This window comes from Phodopus roborovskii, unplaced genomic scaffold (genome assembly GCF_943737965.1).
Source record: "Phodopus roborovskii unplaced genomic scaffold, PHOROB, whole genome shotgun sequence".
Classification (NCBI taxonomy): domain Eukaryota; kingdom Metazoa; phylum Chordata; class Mammalia; order Rodentia; family Cricetidae; genus Phodopus; species Phodopus roborovskii.
Window position 1 is genome coordinate 1,172,981 of NW_026125489.1, and position 19,114 is coordinate 1,192,094.

At 56.2% G+C, this 19,114-nt stretch overlaps 1 protein-coding gene across 1 annotated transcript; it reads right to left on the minus strand.

Moving 5' to 3' along the window:
* Positions 1-2,685: 2,685 nt before the first annotated feature.
* On the minus strand, positions 2,686-18,285 carry Ankrd52 (ankyrin repeat domain 52). The gene is made up of 28 exons (XM_051176061.1): positions 18,136-18,285; positions 17,714-17,797; positions 17,172-17,250; positions 16,921-16,991; positions 15,793-15,993; positions 14,665-14,752; positions 14,276-14,418; positions 13,852-14,064; positions 13,540-13,618; positions 13,103-13,217; positions 12,833-12,915; positions 12,641-12,758; positions 12,412-12,480; positions 12,162-12,302; positions 12,004-12,084; positions 8,888-8,999; positions 8,633-8,704; positions 7,657-7,858; positions 7,348-7,435; positions 6,818-6,935; positions 5,876-6,095; positions 5,655-5,742; positions 5,480-5,563; positions 5,246-5,391; positions 4,957-5,039; positions 4,744-4,826; positions 4,408-4,499; positions 2,686-3,008 (listed from the first exon to the last, which is right to left on the minus strand). Exons 1-28 carry the CDS (start codon positions 18,160-18,162, stop codon positions 2,758-2,760), a joined length of 3,231 nt encoding a protein of 1,076 aa, XP_051032018.1. The 5' UTR covers positions 18,163-18,285; the 3' UTR covers positions 2,686-2,757.
* Between the last annotated feature and the right edge of the window lie 829 nt (positions 18,286-19,114).

Genomic DNA, 19,114 nt, shown 5'->3' on the forward strand with positions numbered 1-19,114 from the left:
ACTCGTCCTGCGATTCCCGGGTCTGTCTCCCTGTCTCCTACGTAGCCCTCGCCCTGTCTCCTCTGCTGGGACCCAGGGCTGTCCCCAGGGCCCTCACTTGAAATAGGCCTTTTCACAAAAGTGCTTATTACTTGAAGCAAGTGCTTTAGAGCTGCGGTGGGGAGAGGGGAGGGGAGAGGAGGAGGGGAGGGCAGGAGATGTCCCCTCCCCCCAACCCCCTTAAGATTGGGGGGCATTCTGCCTGTTTTACTTCTCCACACCCGTTTAAGTCAAAGAGGTTAAAAAACAAAATCTTAACATTAAAATAAATATGCAGTGGCCATGAGAACGCGGTCAAATGCTTCAAAAACACTAGGGGCTGGGGCCCAGGGTGGGTGCGGGATTTCCTTTGGCATAAGGAGGGGGCTGCTCCCCTCCAGGCCTCCTCATAGCCACATGAGGAGGGACAGAGGGCTCCCTGTCACCGTGGTTCCCAGCACTGCGGACAGTGTGCCCAGGACAGCAGGGAACAAACAGCCACCAGAAATCTCATCTAGCGAAACACAACAATGGGGCCCTGGCAGACGCTGAGTCAGATTCCTCTGTCACGGTCAAGCATTGATAAAGGAGAACACGACTGATACCCCAAGTCATCCCTGGGGGACCATTTCCCTTCTCCCCACGCCCCCCACCACCTAATTCCCAGCACCAAGATGAGAGGGAGGATGAAAGGGGAAGATTTTAGGAGAGAGAATTGGTTAGGGGCAAGCTATGCAGAACCGGCAGGGTGGGGGTGGGGTGGGGTGGGGGCGGCAGCCCTTAAGAGAGGTCACATTGATTGTCGTATAGGGAAGGAGAGGGCATGAAGGGAGGTGGGCAAGAGGGGCATTGCAAGGCCCTTTGGCTTTGAAAACAAAAATAAAAACTAAAAGCTGCACAATCCTTCTCACCAAATAATGGTCACATGGGAGCCTTGAAATGGTCTAGGATCTGAGGGTCGGGACAGAAAGACAGAGACGGGACCAGGAAAGGAAAGTCAAACACCCCAGGCTTCTGGGAACCAGCATGAGGTATGGTGCAGGGTGTCTGTGGGGGGAAGGGCTCCCTGGGACAGCCCCTCTCCCCTCAGCCCACCCTTGGCAAGGGTGGCGAGACATTCAAGGGACACAGCTGAGGAACAGGTAATGTGAGTGGAGCAAGCTTGGGGAGGGGAAGGAGGTGGGGGTCCCTGGGAGAGACCCCTGTACTGTGTAAACGAAGCTCATCCAGTTCTCAGTTCTCAGGGGGCAATACTGATGGCAGCCAAACCGGGCAAGGGTGCACTGTGGGGTGGAGGGGGCGGGACCTCTATTCAAGTTCTGTGTCTTGGCCCCTGGCTGAGGTATTGCGTGTGAGGAAGGGACACTGGGTTATGGGACTGGGTCTGACTGTGCAGAGGCTCACCAAGGAGAGGGATGCACTGGACATCTGAAGGGACCAGGGCCAGATGCAATGCTACATTTAAAGAGAACACTGCCCCTCCCCACTCCAGCCCAGTTTGGCTTCTCAGGTACATTCCAGGAAATCTATCAGTGCAGCGCCCTACTCAACCCCACATCTCCCCGCGGCGACGGGAAGGCAGGGACTGAGCCTCAGTGTCGTCTGTCGCTCCCCGGACCAGTGCTCCCCATTCCCACTGGAGGAAGGTGTGGCTTCCCTAACAAGCGGTCCCTACAGCCCCTGCCATTCCCGCCCCTGCCATTCCTACCGTCTTTGGCTTCATATCAGGGGTGACTGGGGCAGTGGGGACTCTCGGACAAGACAGAAAGTAGAGACAGACGGGGACAGAGGGGCACAGGAAGAACACGTTCCCTACCTCCACTCACATGCAAACACATGCCTGAAACACAGAGGACATACTAGGGATATAGTTTTGAAATGAGCAGGATAATAATTTGTTTCTTCCTCTAAAGAATAAAATGCTTACTTAAAAATTCATGACAAGCCTCAGAGTTCAGGGAGACGAGAGCCGTGGAGGAAATGGCCACAGGCTCCCCTCCCAGAAAGGAAGTTAAAAGAAGCAAGGTTAAAGTGCGTGGTTGGGGGGTCAGGGGCAGGCCGTGGGGGCCAGGGACAGGCCTTGGGGGCCAGGGACAGGCCGTGGGGGCAGAGCAGCCCTTGGTTTGCACACGAGGGGCCAGGGGTAAGGGCCAGGTTCAGTAGTTGCTGCTTCAAGTGTCTGCATTTGAATTTTAGGGGTGACAGGATATGGGGGGAAAGCTCTAGGCCCCAGTGCTAAACACCCTCCCCCCTCATCCTCTAGCTGCCCCTGAAGGGGGAGGGGCCCCGAGTGCTCACACAGTACCAGAGATTAAGGCTTTCTCACTGCTGCAGGGATGGAGGGGCCAAGCGGGGAGGCAGTGATGGGCATGGAGGGAGAGGGGTCTGCCTGGCAGCGGGGGCAAAGGAGGGCATAGGAGGGTCGGAGGGAAGAGTTGGGGAGCTGGCAGCAAACGGGAACAGAGATGGAGTCAGAGGGGGAGCCAGGCATTTAGCAATCATTCTGGGACACTTGGCAGAAGGGGATGCCCTGGGGTACCAAGAGCCTGGGTGCTCCCTGTGGGCCCCAGGCCTCTGCCGGGCCAGGCCGTGCGGCAAAGGGGCGAGCAGCTGCTCCCTCCCCACCTCTGCCCACCCCCGGTCGTGTTCTCCTTTAAAGTGCCCTAAAGGGTTAGACTTTTCTCTAAATAAATAGAATAGGGTATCAAGCCACCGGCAGGGAGAGGAACCTGGAGGGGGCTACTCGGAGTAGCAGCCATCTAACCCAATGGCACCATGCCGCTCCTGGCTGTAGGGACAGGAGGCCCCATGCGGCAGGGCGCCACAGCCACCCACCGTCTTGGCGGCCGCGATGCTGCAGTTCTTGAGCAGGCTGAAGCTGAAAGGGCTGACGGCGTCCTTGGGTGGGAAAGGCTTCATGGTGGAAAGGATCAAGGCCAGGCAGTCTGCCACATCTTTGTTGGGAGCGCAGGCCAGTGCTGGGGTGTGACCTGTGGGCAAAGGGAGAGGACAGAGGCTCAGGGTCCCGCACCCCAAGGCCCCCACTCCTCCCGGGTCCTGAGCTCTCTGGACTGTGGAGGGGCATCTCAGTGCACAAACACCCATTGTAGCCAGAAATCCAGGTGGCAAGGGCCTAGGGAGTCCGAGTGCAGGGCAAAGGCAGCACATGGGAGGGGGGCAGACTGCAGTGTGGGGGAGGGCAGACTGCAGTGCGGGGAGGGGGAGGGCAGACTACAGTGTGGGGGAGGGCAGACTGCAGTGTGGGGGAGGGGGGAGGGCAGACTGCAGTGCGGGGAGGGGGGAGGGCAGACTGCAGTGTGGGGGGAGGGCAGACTGCAGTGCGGGGAGGGGGGAGGGCAGACTGCAGTGAGGGGGGAGGGGGAGGGCAGACTGCAGTGTGGGGGAGGGGGAGGGCAGACTGCAGTGTGGGGGGAGGGCAGACTGCAATGTGGGGGGAGGGGGAGGGCAGACTGCAGTGTGGGGAGGGGGGAGGGCAGACTGCAGTGTGGGGAGGGGGGAGGGCAGACTGCAGTGTGGGGGGAGGGGGAGGGCAGACTGCAGTGTGGGGAGGGCAGACTGCAGTGTGGGGAGGGCAGACTGCAGTGTGGGGTAGGGCAGACTGCAGTGTGGGGGGAGGGGGGAGGGCAGACTGCAGTGTGGGGGAGGGCAGACTACAGTGTGGGGGGAGGGGGGCAGACTGCAGTGTGGGGGGAGGGGGGAGGGCAGACTGCAGTGTGGGGTAGGGCAGGCTGCAGTGTGGGGGAGGGCAGACTACAGTGTGGGGGGAGGGGGGCAGACTGCAGTGTGGGGGAGGGGGGAGGGCAGACTGCAGTGTGGGGTAGGGCAGGCTGCAGTGTGGGGGAGGGCAGACTACAGTGTGGGGGGAGGGGGCAGACTGCAGTGTGGGGGAGGGGGGAGGGCAGACTGCAGTGTGGGGGGAGGGCAGCTGCAGTGTGGGGGGAGGGCAGCTGCAGTGTGGGGGAGGGCAGACTACAGTGTGGGGGGAGGGGGCAGACTGCAGTGTGGGGGAGGGGGGAGGGCAGACTGCAGTGTGGGGTAGGGCAGGCTGCAGTGTGGGGGAGGGCAGACTACAGTGTGGGGGGAGGGGGCAGACTGCAGTGTGGGGGAGGGGGGAGGGCAGACTGCAGTGTGGGGTAGGGCAGACTGCAGTGTGGGGGGAGGGCAGCTGCAGTGTGGGGGAGGGCAGGCTGCAGTGTGGCTCCATCACACACACTTGCCCTTGAGACCTAGCATACAGTCCTGGGTCCCTGCTCTCGAGAGGTCCCCTGGGAAGAAAATCTCATTTATAGCAAGGTTAAGAAGTCACCTCCTGAAGAATGTCCCTGACCCCAAACCTAGGAGAGGCGGGGGGCTCTGGACCCCACCCACCTTCTTCATCCACAGCCAGCACTGTGGCCCCACGGCTCAGCAGGGCCTGCACCACAGAAGCTAGGCCGTTCCGGGCAGCAATGTGGAGTGGCCTGAGAAGAAGGGAAGCGAAGAAGGGACACTGAGTAGGAAGCCAGGCTGCCCTGCCACCCCAAGATGGGTGCCAAGGACACTGAGCACATACTTTGGGCTCCAGATAGCCTCTAACATAGGTTTCTTTCTTCACCCCCTCCCCCCCAGCTGCAGCCCCCCTCCCCCTCCCCAGCGGCAGCCCCCCTCCCCCTCCCCAGCCCCCTCCCCCCTCCCCAGCCGCAGCCCCCCCCCCCAGCAACTCACATCTGCAGTGCACTGTTGGTGGCATTGATAAGGCCAAGGTCTTGGGTTTCTGCCAGGATCATGAGGGCACACTTCTCATGGCCCTGAGGGAGAGGGACAGACACTTGTAGATCAGAACCATAATGACAACAGGGCAGGCAGGGGCAGGGGCAGGGGAGAGAACCCCCGTTTGTGATCCAGGCCACCGGCTTCACGGAGCCTACTCTAGGGTACCTTGCTACAAGCCAAGTGCAGGGCAGTGTTCTTGTTCTCGTCCAGCACGGTGAGGTCAGCCTTCCCTCGATACAGCAGAAATTCTAGAAAGAACAGGACAGACAGATGACTTCCTGCAGAGCAGCAGCCACCCCCTCCCTCTCCCCCTCCCGTCTGCACTCTGCACGGACTGTTTCCCAGGCCTAGTGCACCATCTTGCGTTATGAACCCAGGCCCCGTACGCCCTGCAGGGTGGGCTGGCCCACCCATCGGCAGCCAGGGGCTCCCTGCCACGGCGGCCCCTACACACCCACAGCAGCAGTCTGCCCATTCTCGGCTGCCGTCATGAGTGCAGTGCGCCCAGTGTGGTCAGTGGCGTCCACTTCAGCTTGATGCTGCAACAGCATCCGGAGCCCAGACACATTGTCCGCGAAGGCAGCGGCGTGAAGGGGGGTCCTGGGGGAGGGGAGCAGAGGAGAGTAAAACGGGGAAGGCAGGCTCTCCTGCCGATCGAGGGCAAAGCCAGAGCACTGGTGTCACTCACCGTCCTTTGGCGTCTCGGCTGTTCACAATCTTGGCACCCAGAGCTCCCAGCAGCATCTCTGTGGTGCCGTCCTGGTTATTAATTCTGGAGTGGGGGAGGTGGGACCATCAGAAGCTGAAGCGAGAGGGGCTCCCTGCCCTCAGCCCAGGGTCTCACCCTCAGGGAAGGTGCTTACACTGCACAGTGCAAAGGAGTGAAGGGGTTTCCCTCCAAGTATGAGAACGGGCTGTGTTCAAGTAACAACTCCAGACAATCTTCATGTCCTGGCGTAAGGAAGAGAGTACGCTGAGAAACCGCAGCCATCTGTCCTGTCCTGTCCTGTCCTGTCCCTCCAATCTACTTCCAGCTCCCTTCCTACAACACACATCCCTGTGCCTGCCTGAGCCCCACTAGTACCAGTGTAGGAGGCCCAGTGCATGGGCGAGTATCCGCTGTAATCCACACCAGCATCTAGGGGGTCTGTGGAGAGGGCAGCCTGCAGCAGGGTCCGCAGCACTGCAGCATGGCCACAGGCTGAGGCCAGGTGAATAGGTGTGCGGCCCTTAAAGTCTCGGCACAGCACAAATGCATCATGGTCCAGCAGGGCAGCCAGGCAATCCTCACAGCCAGTCACTGCCTGCAGGGCACACAGAGGTCAAAGCGGTGACAAGCTGCGCTTTCCTGGGGCTAGTGCTGGGGGCTGGCCCAGGAGCAGGGACCATTTCCAGGGACCCCTCCTCATCTCTACAATAATCCCAGTGTCAGGAATCAGCAGCTACTCTCCTGACACACACAATGGCCAGAGCCAACCCTGAAGCTCTCGGAACACAAGACCAACCAGGGAATGAGGAGACGACCCACAGATCAAAGTAGTCTCAGCTACTCAAGAGGTCGAGGCTGGAGAGTCACTTAAGCCCAAGAGTGGAAGACCAGCCTGGGTGAATATACCGAGACCCCTCAAAATAAAGTTTCTGCTGGACACGGTGGCGCACACCTTTAGTCCCAGCACTTGGAAACCAAAGGCAGGCAGACCTCTGTGAGTTGAAGGCCATCCCGGCCTACACAGTCAGCTCAGAGCCTGCCAGGACTCCATAGTGAGATCCTGTCTATTAAGAAAAAGAAACAAACCCTGATAGGATAGTAGCAACAGGGTATATGGGTAGCCCGCAGTCTGGGTGGTATGAGCAAATGGCTGAGCATGATGAGAAAGATAATGTCACCAGGAGTGGGAGGCATTCAGCTCGGAGCAAGCAGGCCCAGTAAGACTCAGAAGCAAAATACTGAGGTTCCGATGCCCACTCGGGTGGGTCCTGGGCTCCTACCCGAGGCCTGCCTGCGAGCAACCGCATTTCCACTCACCCCACGGTGGAGGGCGGTGCGGCCACGGAGGTCAGCAGCATCGGCCGTGGATCCCTTCTCTAACAGCAGATGTACACAATCCACATGACCATTCATAATGGCCAGCATCAGTGGGGTCCTACAGAGCAGAGCGCAGGGGGAAGGTGAGGGCCATGGCTGCTGTGTGGAGAAGGTGAGGGCCATGGCTGCTGTGTGGAGAAGGTGAGGGCCATGGCTGCTGTGTGGAGAAGGTGAGGGCCATGGCTGCTGTGTGGAGAAGGTGAGGGCCATGGCTGCTGTGTGGAGAAGGTGAGGGCCATGGCTGCTGTGTGGAGAAGGTGAGGGCCATGGCTGCTGTGTGGAGAAGGTGAGGGCCATGGCTGCTGTGTGGAGAAGGTGAGGGCCATGGCTGCTGTGTGGAGAAGGTGAGGGCCATGGCTCCTGTGTGGAGAAGGTGAGGGCCATGGCTCCTGTGTGGAGAAGGTGAGGGCCATGGCTGCTGTGTGGAGGTGAGGTCTGGCACGGGAGAAATTATCTCTGGACACACTCACTGTCCATAGGCGTCCATGACGTCTGTGATGTCAGCTCGCTCCCCACTGTCTATCAGCAAGTGCAGGGAATCGGTGTGGCCGGAGGCAGCTGAAAGGCAAGGGGAGCTCGTCAGGACCGTGTCAGGAGGGGAGGCGGGCTGGCTCTGGGCTTAAGGACTGGAGCTGTGACAGTCCAGGCAAGGAGAAAGCTTCAGGTGGGAAGCTATCAGTCAACACTGGAAGTTTGCATCCTCCTTGCCCTAGCCTACTCCCAACCCAGCTGTTGGGGGGTGGGTGGGGTCTGGCAACAGCTGGACAGAGTCCACTAACCAGCAGCATGTAGGGGTGTCCACTTGCGTTTACGCTCCTTGATGAGGGCAGAGGCACCATGGGCTGTGAGCACCTCCACACACTCAGTAGAGCCTCGCTCGGTGGCCAGGAAGAGCGCGGTGCGGCCCTTGTGGTCCCTTACATCCAGATTCACCAGCGTCTCAGCCAGTGTCTTCAGGGCTTCACAGTGACCATTGTAGGCCTGCGGGTAACCAACACACACGGCTAAGGAAACTCCTCTTCCTACTCTGCTGCCGGGACTGGGGGGGGGAGGGGCGCTCCGAGTACCACACCTCCGTGGGCTCTTTCCAGAAAACCTGCTTGCCACATCTCAATGAGAATGAATGCAGACACAAAGCTCGCAGGATGGCTCAATGGGTAAAGAGCTTGCTGTGCAAGCCTGAGAACCTGAGCTCCAAATACAGGCAGAAATACTGTGGAGCAATCCTTTTGCACACTGAGAAGATTTGTCGCTGTGATTAGCTTAATAAAGAAGCTGACTGGCCAATAGCTGAACGGGAAAGTCAAATTGAGAATGCTGGGAAGGAAAAAGGCGGAGTCAGGGGTCACCAGCCAGACCCAGAGGGAGCCATACTAATAAAGGTACCGCCAGATGGCAGGGTGTAAAAAGGAATACGGGCTAACTTAAAATGTAAGAGCTAGTTAGTAATAAGCCTGAGCTACTGGCCAAGCATTTACAATTAATGTAAGTCTCTGTGTAGTAATTTGGAAGCAGCTCCCAGGATGAAAAAAATCTGCTTACAGGAGGTAAAGTTAGCTCCACAAAGTTGTCCTCAGATCTTCACACGCACACCATGGTGCATGCCTGACCATACACACACATCATCATTACACACACACACACACACACACACACAAAATAAAAAAGAACGCAGATGTAAGGATGGGTTCATGGTGCTAGCTCAGCTGTGAACGGTCAGGAAAGGACGACAAAAGGAAAAGATGTTGGACTCACAGCTAAGTGCAAAGGGCTGACTGGAACAGTGCTCTCCACATCCTCCAGGCAGTTAAAGGACATTTCTAAGAGCTGCAATGATGGAAAGTCAGTCCATGCTGAGGTTCCAGAGCTCCCCACACGTGCGCCCCTGCCACACTCACGGATATCCCTCAATATCCCAATTCAACCGTACCTGGTTTTGTGATCACAAACCTGAAGGCAGACTCCAGCCCTGTTCCTGCCCCCTCCCCCGGGCCAGGTCCCCACACATACCAGTTCGAGGTTCTGTCTGTTGCCGTAGGCGGCTGCATAGTGCACAGCTGTGTAGCCCTGCCTGTCCCGCAGGGAGGGGTCTGCACCATTATCCAATAAGAACTCCAGACAGCTGGGGAGCCAGGGACACACTGTGAGGCGGGGACGGTGCAGCTCTGGGAGGGGCAGGGGACGGGGCAAGGGCGCCCTGCAGGCCACCTTCTGTTCTATGTAGATTCTTTAGACCCCGCCTGTCCATCCTTCAACCCTAGTTGCCTCCACCTGGGCTACCAGCTCCAGCCCTGTCCTTTATGCTCTGGACCTTCTTGGCATGTGCTTGGCTCGCAGCCTTCTGCCGGTGGGTATCCTCATTCCTGCCTCCAAGCACACCGAGCCTTGCCTGGCAGGCCTGCTTCTCCCCCAAATGGCTCAAGTCCAACTCATCTCAAACTCAGATTGTACCGCTCTGCTCTCTGGGGCTTCCTAACAATGCCAGTCCCTCCTCTTAGGCACCACTGCCCTGGAGCTCTTCACTTCCCTATTCTAACGGTAACTTTACTATGTATCAAATTGTATCAGATACTGTGTGGCCAGCATCTCATATATACCCATTTAACTATCATAATTATCCTCAGAGCTGGATACCTTTTTTTTTTTAATGACAGGGTTTCTCTGTGAAACAATCCTAGCTGTCCTGGAACTAGCTCTGCAGACCAGGCTGGCCTCAATTTCACAACAACAGGCCTGCTTCTGCCTCCCAAGTGCAGGAATTAAAGGTGTGCACCGCCACCGCCACCCGGTAAGCTAGATACATTTTTTTTTTCACTACTAGAGTTGAAAAAAATTTAAGTAGAGAGGATAAAGAACCTTCCTAAAGTCACAAAGCTAAGCCTCTTCAATGTGTTTGTTTTGCTTGTTCCTGGAGTCTCTCTGTGTAGCCCTGGAACTCACTGTGTAGACCAAGCTGATCTCAAACTCAAAGATACATCTGCCTCTACATCCTGAGTGCTGGGACTAAGGGTTTACATCACCATGCCTGGTTTTTTTCTTGTTTTGCTTTTTTGAGTCTCTTGTAGCCCAGGCTGGCTGTAAACCCACACTTTTAACAGAATGACCTTCAATTCCTCACCTTCTGGTTGCACCTCCTGAGCACTAGAGTTAAAAAGCCTGTGACACTATGCCCAACTTTTTTTTTTTTTTAAGATAGGGTTCATTTAATAGCTTTGGCTGTCATGAACTATCTATCTTCATAGACTAAGCCGACCTTGAACTAAGATCTGCCTCTGCCTCCCAAATACTAGGATCAAAGGTGTGTACCATGACCAACAGCTCTTTTTAAATGTCTGAAGTCTAAAATTTACAGAAAAACATGATAGTAAGCGCTTCCATGTACCTCATAATCAATCTCCTGTTACCAACCTCTTATAGCAGTGAGTATGAAAGTCCTTTTACCTATTCTCCCAACAGATGATTTCAGTGTTGTTTTTTTTAAGTGTGAGAGTATGTGTATGTGTGTGTGTGCGTGTGTGCACATGCACACGTCCAAAGTCAGAACAACTTCCAATAGTCAGCTTCTCTTCCACATGGGTCCCAGAGACCACTCAGGTCTCAGGCTCATTAGCCAGGGTCCTGGGTGGCTCCTGGAGTTGTCACTGAGGGGTGAGTTTTGAGGTTTCAAATGTTCAAGCCACACCCTGTGTCTCTCTCCCGGCCTCTCTTTACCCTGGTAGTTGGTTTTCAGAAGGAAAACATTCACCTGGCTGTTGCTGAGTTGACATCTTGCCATGTAGTCTGGGCAGACCTGCACCTACACCCTCCTGTGCCCACCTCTTTGTGTGGCTGCTGGTGGGCACTCTTAACCTCATTTTTAGGTGGGATTTTTTGCTTTTTGTGACCAACTCTCACGAAGCACGAGGTGTACTGGAACTTACAGCATCCTCCTGCTCAGATTCAGTGCTAGCTGGAAACTATGGGCATGGAGACTACGGGTGCAAGAGACTACAGCTAGCTCCTTTTTTTCTCCCTGAAAAGGGTTTCCATGTAGCTCAGGATGGCCTCAAACTCTTTGGAACAAGGTTGTCCTTGAACCCCGATCTTTCCTTATCCCTTGAACCTCCTCACCTACTAAGGACTAGAATTATGGACATGCGCCACCAACCACACCCAGCTGTTTCAGATTGTTTGAGACGGGGACTGGATATGTCGTCCTTGATGTCCTGGAACTCCAGACATAATCTTTCCACCTCTGCCTCCCCAGTGTTGGAATTAAAGGTCTTTTTAACGAAGTTTATGGAAACACAATTTCCCCACTCACTTATGTCAGTGGACATCAACTCTAGGGAAATTCCCAAAAACATTTTTGGTTGTTGTGTTGTTCTGATATGGGAAACTGTTTTAACATTGTACCCTACCAGTGAAATCACCCCGCGCCCCCATTCTTGGAACCAAAGCCTTGGAGTAATTCATCTGTTTTGTTTTAGAGAGGAAGGTCTGACTACACAGTCCTGGTTGACCTATAACTCACTACATAGACCAGGCTGGCTTCAAACTCTGCCTCCTGAGTGCTAGGAATAATGGTCTACACCACCACGCCCAGCTTAATTCATCTTTTATCCTTTAGTACCAGCTAGGAGGAGGCTCAGTGGCATACTGCCCACCTAGAGTGAACAAAGATCATTCTACGTTCAGTCCCCAGAACTTCAGGACTTAAAACACTCGGAACAGAGTGAATGTTCAATTAAGGCATCGCATGTATGTAGTTTTTCCAGTTTTTTAAGAAGCCCCTGCTCAAGTATTCACCTTTAATCCCAGCACTCGGGAGGTAGAGACAGGTGGATCTCTACGAGTTCAAAGTCAGCCTGGTCTACAGACTGAGTTCTATGTGAGCCAGGGCTGCACAGAGGAACCTGTCTCAGAAAACCCTAAGAAAAAAAAAAGCTCCTGCTTCTTGAGGCCAGGAGCCACCTCTCATTTCTGTCTTTCCTTTCCCTGCACGCAGAGCCCTGCACACCCCACACTGCTGGCTAACAGACAAGGCAGCAGGAGGCCACAGTCGTGGAGATTTAACATGGTGTGAGGACCAGGTGCCAGGGTGGCACTGTGGGAAGGCACATCCCAGCATCCTCTTTAGTACTCACAAGAAGGCCTCCTTCCTGCGGGACTCCTTCAGCAGCTCATCCTCTTCCGCATCATGGCTGGAAGCAGTGTGGGGTTCCGCCCTGGCACAACGGAGCAGAAAGGTTAGGAGAGTTCCAAGGGGTGCAAGAGGCCCAGAAGAACCAGGGCGGAGCCTCACCTCCGGTAGGTGTCAGAGGCAGCAGCGTAGTGAAGGGGGGAGCAGCCTTTGCAGTCAGCCTCATTGACGCCCGCCCCGGCGGTCACCAGTGTCACTGCGCACTGGTAGCTACCGTTGGCAGCTGCATAGTGCAGTGGAGTCCTGGAGAGTAGTCACAGAACAGATCAAAGGGACAGATATGGAGGCCACCGCCACCTCCAGCCACACTCCCCTCCCTCCCCGTTCTCTCTCTAACCAGACATTAACTTGCCTTCCAAACTTGTCTCTCCTCCTCAGGTCAGCTCCACTGCTCAAAAGCAAATTAAGACATTCAACGTTCCTAAAAGCGAGACCAGGCACAAGAGTGAGTGGCAGCCTTCAAGCACGGCCATCAACCAAGGGACAGGCTGAGAGGGCCATCGGGGACTACGTTCACAGTTGGAGGGAGAGAGACGGCAGACGGTGGGAGCCCACGCCCTGGCCCAGCTCCCAGGACACACCCTCCAGAAGCAGCAGCATGGAGACAGGTGCGGCCAAGGCTGTCCGGGGTGTTGATGTCAAACCCAGCGGAAAGCACATGCTCATTGCTGAGCGAAGACACGATGCTGTACAGCTGACCTGGAGGAACACATCAGCCACAGTTGGCGTCCAGGAGCCCTGAGCCTCCTCCCTTCCCAGCACCCAGCACATACCTGAAGAAAGAAGCTTCCGGCAACAGTCAGAGAATCCAAAGAGAACAGCTAAGTGCAGGGGAAACATGTCGTGGATACCGCGCCTGGGAAGAGGTTGAGGGACTCAGCCCTTGGGTCAAGGAAGGCCCAGTTACAGCACCCCTTTCTGTGGCCCACCACCACCCTGAGTCAGGGCAAGGGGGTCCCCAAACTTCCCTGTGTCTGATGTTAACAGTACGCCGCACAACCTGATGTGGCCCAGAAGCAGGTCAAGGGTCAGCCCCGACTCACCGGGCGGTATCCGCGCCATTGGTCATGAGGGTGCTGATGAGCAGCTCGTGTCCGTAGCGGGCAGCCACATGTAGTGGTGTGTTCCCAAATTTGTCAGCACAATCAATCTCGCTACCTGAGGCAAGGACACACACAACCCAGGCACGCCTCAGGCTTAAGTCCACTAATACTGGTTAGTGATCACTCAAGTCAGTGATCACTCAAGTGCCATTTATTGTAGGTTGGATTGAACTAAGCATTCTCCATGCATCTTTTTTTTGGAAGCCTTTGACTGAGAAAAAGAGTTCCAAATATCTATTGAGTGGAAAAGGGGTGGGGGATAAGGGTGGGGAGGAAGGATAGAGGGGAAGGGGGGGAGGGGAGAAGGGGTGGGGGAAGAAGGCGGTTCCTAAGGACCTGTCCCTTGGAGGAAGAGAGCACAAAGTCCGAGTCCATACCATTCTGGATGAGGATCTGGGAGCGGGTAAATCGGCCATGAATGGCAGCCATGTGCAGAGGACTTTTTCCTTCTTTGCTCTGTGGAAACACGATGGTGTTTATTAAATGTAAAGCAGAGAGACTGCCCTGTTCCCTCTTTTAAGAGCACATCAACCAAGACGGAGAAGTTATATGGTTACCCAACCACATTCTCAAGACCCTGATAAGACCTCATCACCCCAGAAGACCCGTAGGTGGGTAACCCCCCCAGAACTCCTTGGATGTGGCTGGAGCCCCAGAGCTACTTGTATGTGCCACACCCTCTGAAGTACCTGGTAGTTGACATCAGCCCCGTTATTGACCAACAGCTCCAAGCAGAGTGCGCCATTGGTGGAGACAGCTGCCACATGCAGTGGTGTGAAACCCTTGTCATTTGGCTGGTTGACATTAGCTCCGGCATTCACGAGTTCTATGGCCACAGCATCCTGGCCCAGGTAGCAGGCGATGTGCAAAGCTGTGTTTCCAAAAGCGTTGGGCTCATCGATCTGGATTTCCAGGGGTAGGGGTACGGATTATCAGTTTAAACAAAGTTGGAAACAGCCAATTAGCCTAAGCGCCCTAGAAATCCTGTGTCCGCCCCTTCGGTTTCTAATCCAAAAGCATAATGTTGCTATTAAGCCCTAACCAGACACTTTCACCATACTCTTCCGACCCGAGGCCCTGTCCTGAGCCTGACACGGTGCTTACGGCTCTGACCTCGGCCCCCATTCGGAGCAAGTACTTCACCACTTCGATCTGGCCGCTGGCCGCAGCTGTGTGCAACAGCCCGTAGCCCTTCCGGTCTTTACAGCTGAGGTCTGCTCCACGTGCCACCAGAAGTTTCAGGACCTCCAAATGCCCTAAGAAAAGGAGGGGGAGGGGAAAAGTGTGCCTAAAATAAACCCAGAGGCCCCAGCTCCACCCCCCACCCAATCCCCTGGAACCAGAGATACAGACAGTTGTGAGCTGCCATGAGGGAGCCGGGAATGGAACCCGGGCCCTCTGGAAGAATAATCAGTATTCTCAACCACTGCGCCATCTCTCCAGCCCCCTGCCCCCTTGGGATTTTTAAGCCAAATTCCTCCTTTCCTTACAGTGTCTCTCACCTAGAAAAGCTGCCCAGTGCAGTGGCTGCCGCTCCTTTTTATCGCAGACATTCAGGCTCGCTCCCTTGTTGAGGAGCAGGTTCACCGTCTGTATGAGGATATAAAAGACACAGAGACAGGTTCATGTCCTCAACCTACCCAAGGCAGAGGCCGCTGATCTCCTGAAAGAGACAGTCTGGTATCTTTCATGTTTGCAGTGTGGGGGTAGCAGCTAGTGCCTCTGTTCATGAACACAACAATCAGAAGCAACAGCAGCAACAGTGAGCTCAGGAATCAAAAGATGACCATGGATGGACATTCAGGGTCCCTTCGGATGCTCTGCTGATTCTCAGCACCTTAGAAGCCTCCGGAAGCATGCTGCATAACATGGACCTTCTCTTCATAAAGATACGCACACAAAAACATTGCCGCCAAGAGGTGGTGGTGCACACCTTTAATCCCAGCACTCTAGAGGCAGGGGCAGGCAGACAGGAGCCACAATTTATTTCAGGACAGTTTGATCTACACAGTGAAACCCTGTCTGGAAAAACCAAACCAAAACGAAAAACAAACAAAAATTCCCATGGAATCTCAAAAGGTCCTCCTCAAGTCCAAGTTGAATTTCAGGATAAGTGTTATGACGCTTGCCCGCAATAACTTCCAAGAAGACTGCCACAAGTTCAAGGCTGCCTCAAAATGAAACGTAAAAAGAGGGATGGATGTAGATATAAGCTGGGCAGTTCAACACTCACCATAACACTAGGAAGCAAAAGAATTTCAATCTATGGGTTGAGAATGCAGCCCTTACTAAGTATGTGTAACAGAGGTTCAATAAAATCTCATTGTAGGCTGGGGATGGTAGTGCACACCGTAAATCCCAGCCCTCAGAAGGTAGTGGCAGGTAGACATAGGTGAATTCAAGTTCCAGCCTGGCCTGATCTACACAGTAAGTGCCAGGCCAGTCAAGCATACATAGTAAGGACCCTGTGTCGAAAACAGACTAAACAGAAAAACACACATAAATCCTCAATCTAATGCAATCACTTGTCTGGTGCTTAAGCCCAGATGTTAGTGTAACTCTCTGAATCCTGTCGCAGGGTAGAGCGGGAAGGGCAGGGGACACGGGGCGGAAACTGGAAGGGTCCTCACCTCCAGATGCCCACTGTGAACTGCATGGTGCAGAGCGCTGCGCCCACTCCTGTCAGCCACATTCAGGCTGCTCAACAGGGGTGCCAGAGCCTCAGCACACTTGGTGGCCCGGTTGGCAGCAGCCACATGCAGTGGTGTCTGCCACAGCTTGTCCCGGGCATTCACATCAGCTGAATGTGCCAGTAGCAGCCCCAGCACCTTCTGTGAAGGAGCAAGGGACAGGAGAAAAGGAGAGCAGAGTAAGATAACGGAGCAGGAAGGGCTGGCGTGGCGCACACATGGCCCACCCCCCAGTGCACCCTGACACCACCCAGTGTCTCCAAAGCTGATACCCGGACAGCTTCAACATCCTTGCTTGGCTGAGGGAAACATCTCTCTTCCTCAAGCCACCTGGCATCTATCACCCTCCAACCCAGCTCCTGAAAATCTTCACTCACATCCATCCATCCATCCGAGATAAACCCATATACCCCCAAGCCCACTTCCAGGAAAAAGATGCTCCCACTATATTAATGGCAAAAAAAAAAAAAAAAAAAAAACCTAACCCCTCCCTTTATCCCTTCCATAGACACCAAAAATCATGTCTATTAACCCAACAAACATACTGGATCCTCTCCAAAATCCAGGCTAAAATGCTCCTCTTCAACACTTCAAACATCATTCTACTCGGCCTCAGGGCCTCCCACACCGCCCCCTCCCTGCCCCCCCAAGAGCTGGCGCTAAGAAAGTGATGGGGATCCAAGAAGGGGTCTTTCCCTCTCTTTAAGGTTGGTGGCACCATAGCACAGGACTCCTCAGATGAGTTTGGCCCCTTATGTGGTCAACTTAAATGTGACACAATGGTCACTACTGCCTACACCATCACTAAGAGAAATCTTAATGCTCACAGGGGGACCAGACTTAAGGTGGCCCCCCAGGGAGGGATGACTCACTCAGGCCTGGCAGCAGGGCCCCGCAGTCTGCCAGCCCAGTGTTAAAGCTCTCTCTGACGTCACATTAGCTGGCAGCACTCAGCCCCCCTTACCAGCCAGTTCTAGGGGCAGGAAGGAGGGGCCAAAGTCTGGTCTCCTCCCTATGAGGGGCAGAATAGTCTGAGGGCAGAGCGGTGAATTGAGGTGGGGTCCATACCTCGTTTCGGGAGGCAGCAGCACGATGAAGAGGGGTCAGCCACAGTGTGTCCTTAGCGTTGACATTAGCACCTGTGTGGATACAATTTCCTATTCTGTTAGGATTTGGGGGGGGGGGCAGTAATGGCAGTGGAGGACCTGAATGGACAGAGAGAGAGCCTTTCCTGGACCGAGCACCAGCAAGCAATCCTTGGGTATGAAGAGACTTCATCCCTCCCTAGGTGCCACACCTTTCCAGCTCCCCACTTTTACCTGACATCAGTAGCAATTGGAGGATGGGGACATCGCCTACGTAGGCAGCAGCATGCAATGGGGTTCGCCTCTCCTGGTCCTGGAAAGGCAGAAAGAGAACCGGCTGCAGAGAGAAATTACCCTGGACCCTGGTTCAAGTATGAGAACCTCCAATCCCTTCCTGTAGGTTCTGCAGGGTCTTAAGTCCACATACAGGGGGGGGGTGTCTCAAAAGTCAGCATCCAGGGAGGGTGGAGTCAGGGCCACCGACCGAGAAACCTACTCCTTCCCGTAGGAATGGGGGCGCTGCAGACCCCGATGGTTGAGAAGAGAACACTGGTTTTTGGGGTTTTTTTTTCTTTTTCTGGGTATCCCCAGAAACCCGCTGGTCGGTGCTCCACGCCTGACCAACCTCAAACGCGGAGCAGGCTCTCGTTTCTGAGTAGGAAAGAGCTGCAGTTCCATCGGAGCGGCGGAGAAACGGAGCCGCCCCACTTGCGGGGAGGGGTCCCGAACCCCGGAGCCCGGATTCCGGCTCGCCATCCTCCCCGCTCCTAACTCACCAGCACATTGATGTTCTCCTTCTGCGAGAGGAGGGAACGCACTTCCTCCACATCTCGGCTAAAGATGGCCTGGACCAGGGGCGGCTGCAGGGAGAGCCAGCTTTCAGCGAGCGGGCCCGAGCCGCGGCGGAGCCGGGAGGTGGGGGAGCACGCAGGTTGGGTTGGGTTGGATGGAGGGGAGGGGGGCGTCGCTCGAGGGGCTCCGCCACGGGCTCCGGGCTGCGGCGGATCCCTGCGGCGCCCCCCACCGGTCGCCAGGCCCCCAAGGACACCCGCTCCGCGGAGGGGAGCACGGCGTGGGGCGCGGCGGGAGCCGCGGGAACCCCGGGCTCGGGCCCAGCCTAGGCCGCACATCCCCGGGCTCGCGTGGCGGCCGCGCCGGGCCCTGGGAGGAGGACGTGGGGAAGGGCGGGCGGGCTGACCTGGTCCGTGATGCTGAGGATCCCCATGGCCCGGCCCAGGCTCCGTCCGCATCGAGCTCGCGGCGGCGGCGGCGGCGGCAGCGGCGGCGGCGGCGGCTCCACCGGGGACACGGGCGGCCCAGGCGGCGGCTGCGGCGGCGGCGGCGGCGGCTGCGGGGAGAGGGCGGCCCCGCCTACCGGGGGGCGGGCGAGCGGGAGCCCGCAGCGCTCCCTGGCGGCGAGCCTGCGCCGGGCCTCGGGGCGCGCTCCGCACAGGCTGCCGCCGCCGCCGCCGCCGCCCAGGCCTCGGCTCCCTCCGCCCGGCCCGCGGCGCGGTGCGGCCCGGGCTGCTCCGCTCGCTCCGCCGGCCGCGCCGTGCTCGCCGCTGCGGCCGGGCGGCCCGACAGGTCCCCGGCCGGGCCATGGCGCGAGCTCGGGTCCCGCTTCCCGCAGTGGCCCCCAAACTCGGGAGGAACTGCCGGCTCGGAGGCAGCAGGGCTGGCGCCTCCCGGCCGCGCTCACTCACACACGCGCTCCATCCTCCACACAGGGCAGACTCGGAGCGAGCGCGGCCACCCGAGGCTCACATGTGGCCCCAGACCGAGTGTCCGCTGGGAGGAGAGAAAATGGCACGATTGCTAAGTTGTGCAGAGAAACCTCGAGCAAGTCGGCCGCTTCAGGAAGCCGCCACAAAGAGCACACAAGGCCTCCAAGGCCAACAGAAGGACACCAACTCCATGACTGCCCCGCTGCCAGGCTAGGGTAGTAACTCTCCCCCGGTGGGAAAAAAAAAGGCTCACCCATTAGTGAAGTTAAGGGAAGAAAGGGTCAGCCAATCGGACAGAAATGGGGAAAAGAAAGTGGAGATTGATAGACAGGTGGGTACGGTTTATAAGAGATAATTCAAAGCCAGACATGAATCATACCTAAAATTCCTGCACTCTGGAAACTGAGGCTAGACTGTGTGTTCAAGAACAGTCTGGGCTTTCTTTCTTTCTGT

Bases quoted from the DNA above. Each gene is read 5' to 3' on its own strand.
- Ankrd52 (XM_051176061.1), bottom strand. From the start codon at position 18,162: ATGGGGATCCTCAGCATCACGGACCAG. The intron at 17,251-17,713 runs GTGAGTTAGGAG...CTGCCTTTCCAG, and splicing joins AGGAGAACATCAATGTGCTG to GACCAGGAGAGGCGAACCCC. The intron at 15,994-16,920 runs GTATGGACCCCA...GCTCCTTCACAG, and splicing joins CTGCTGCCTCCCGAAACGAG to AAGGTGCTGGGGCTGCTACT.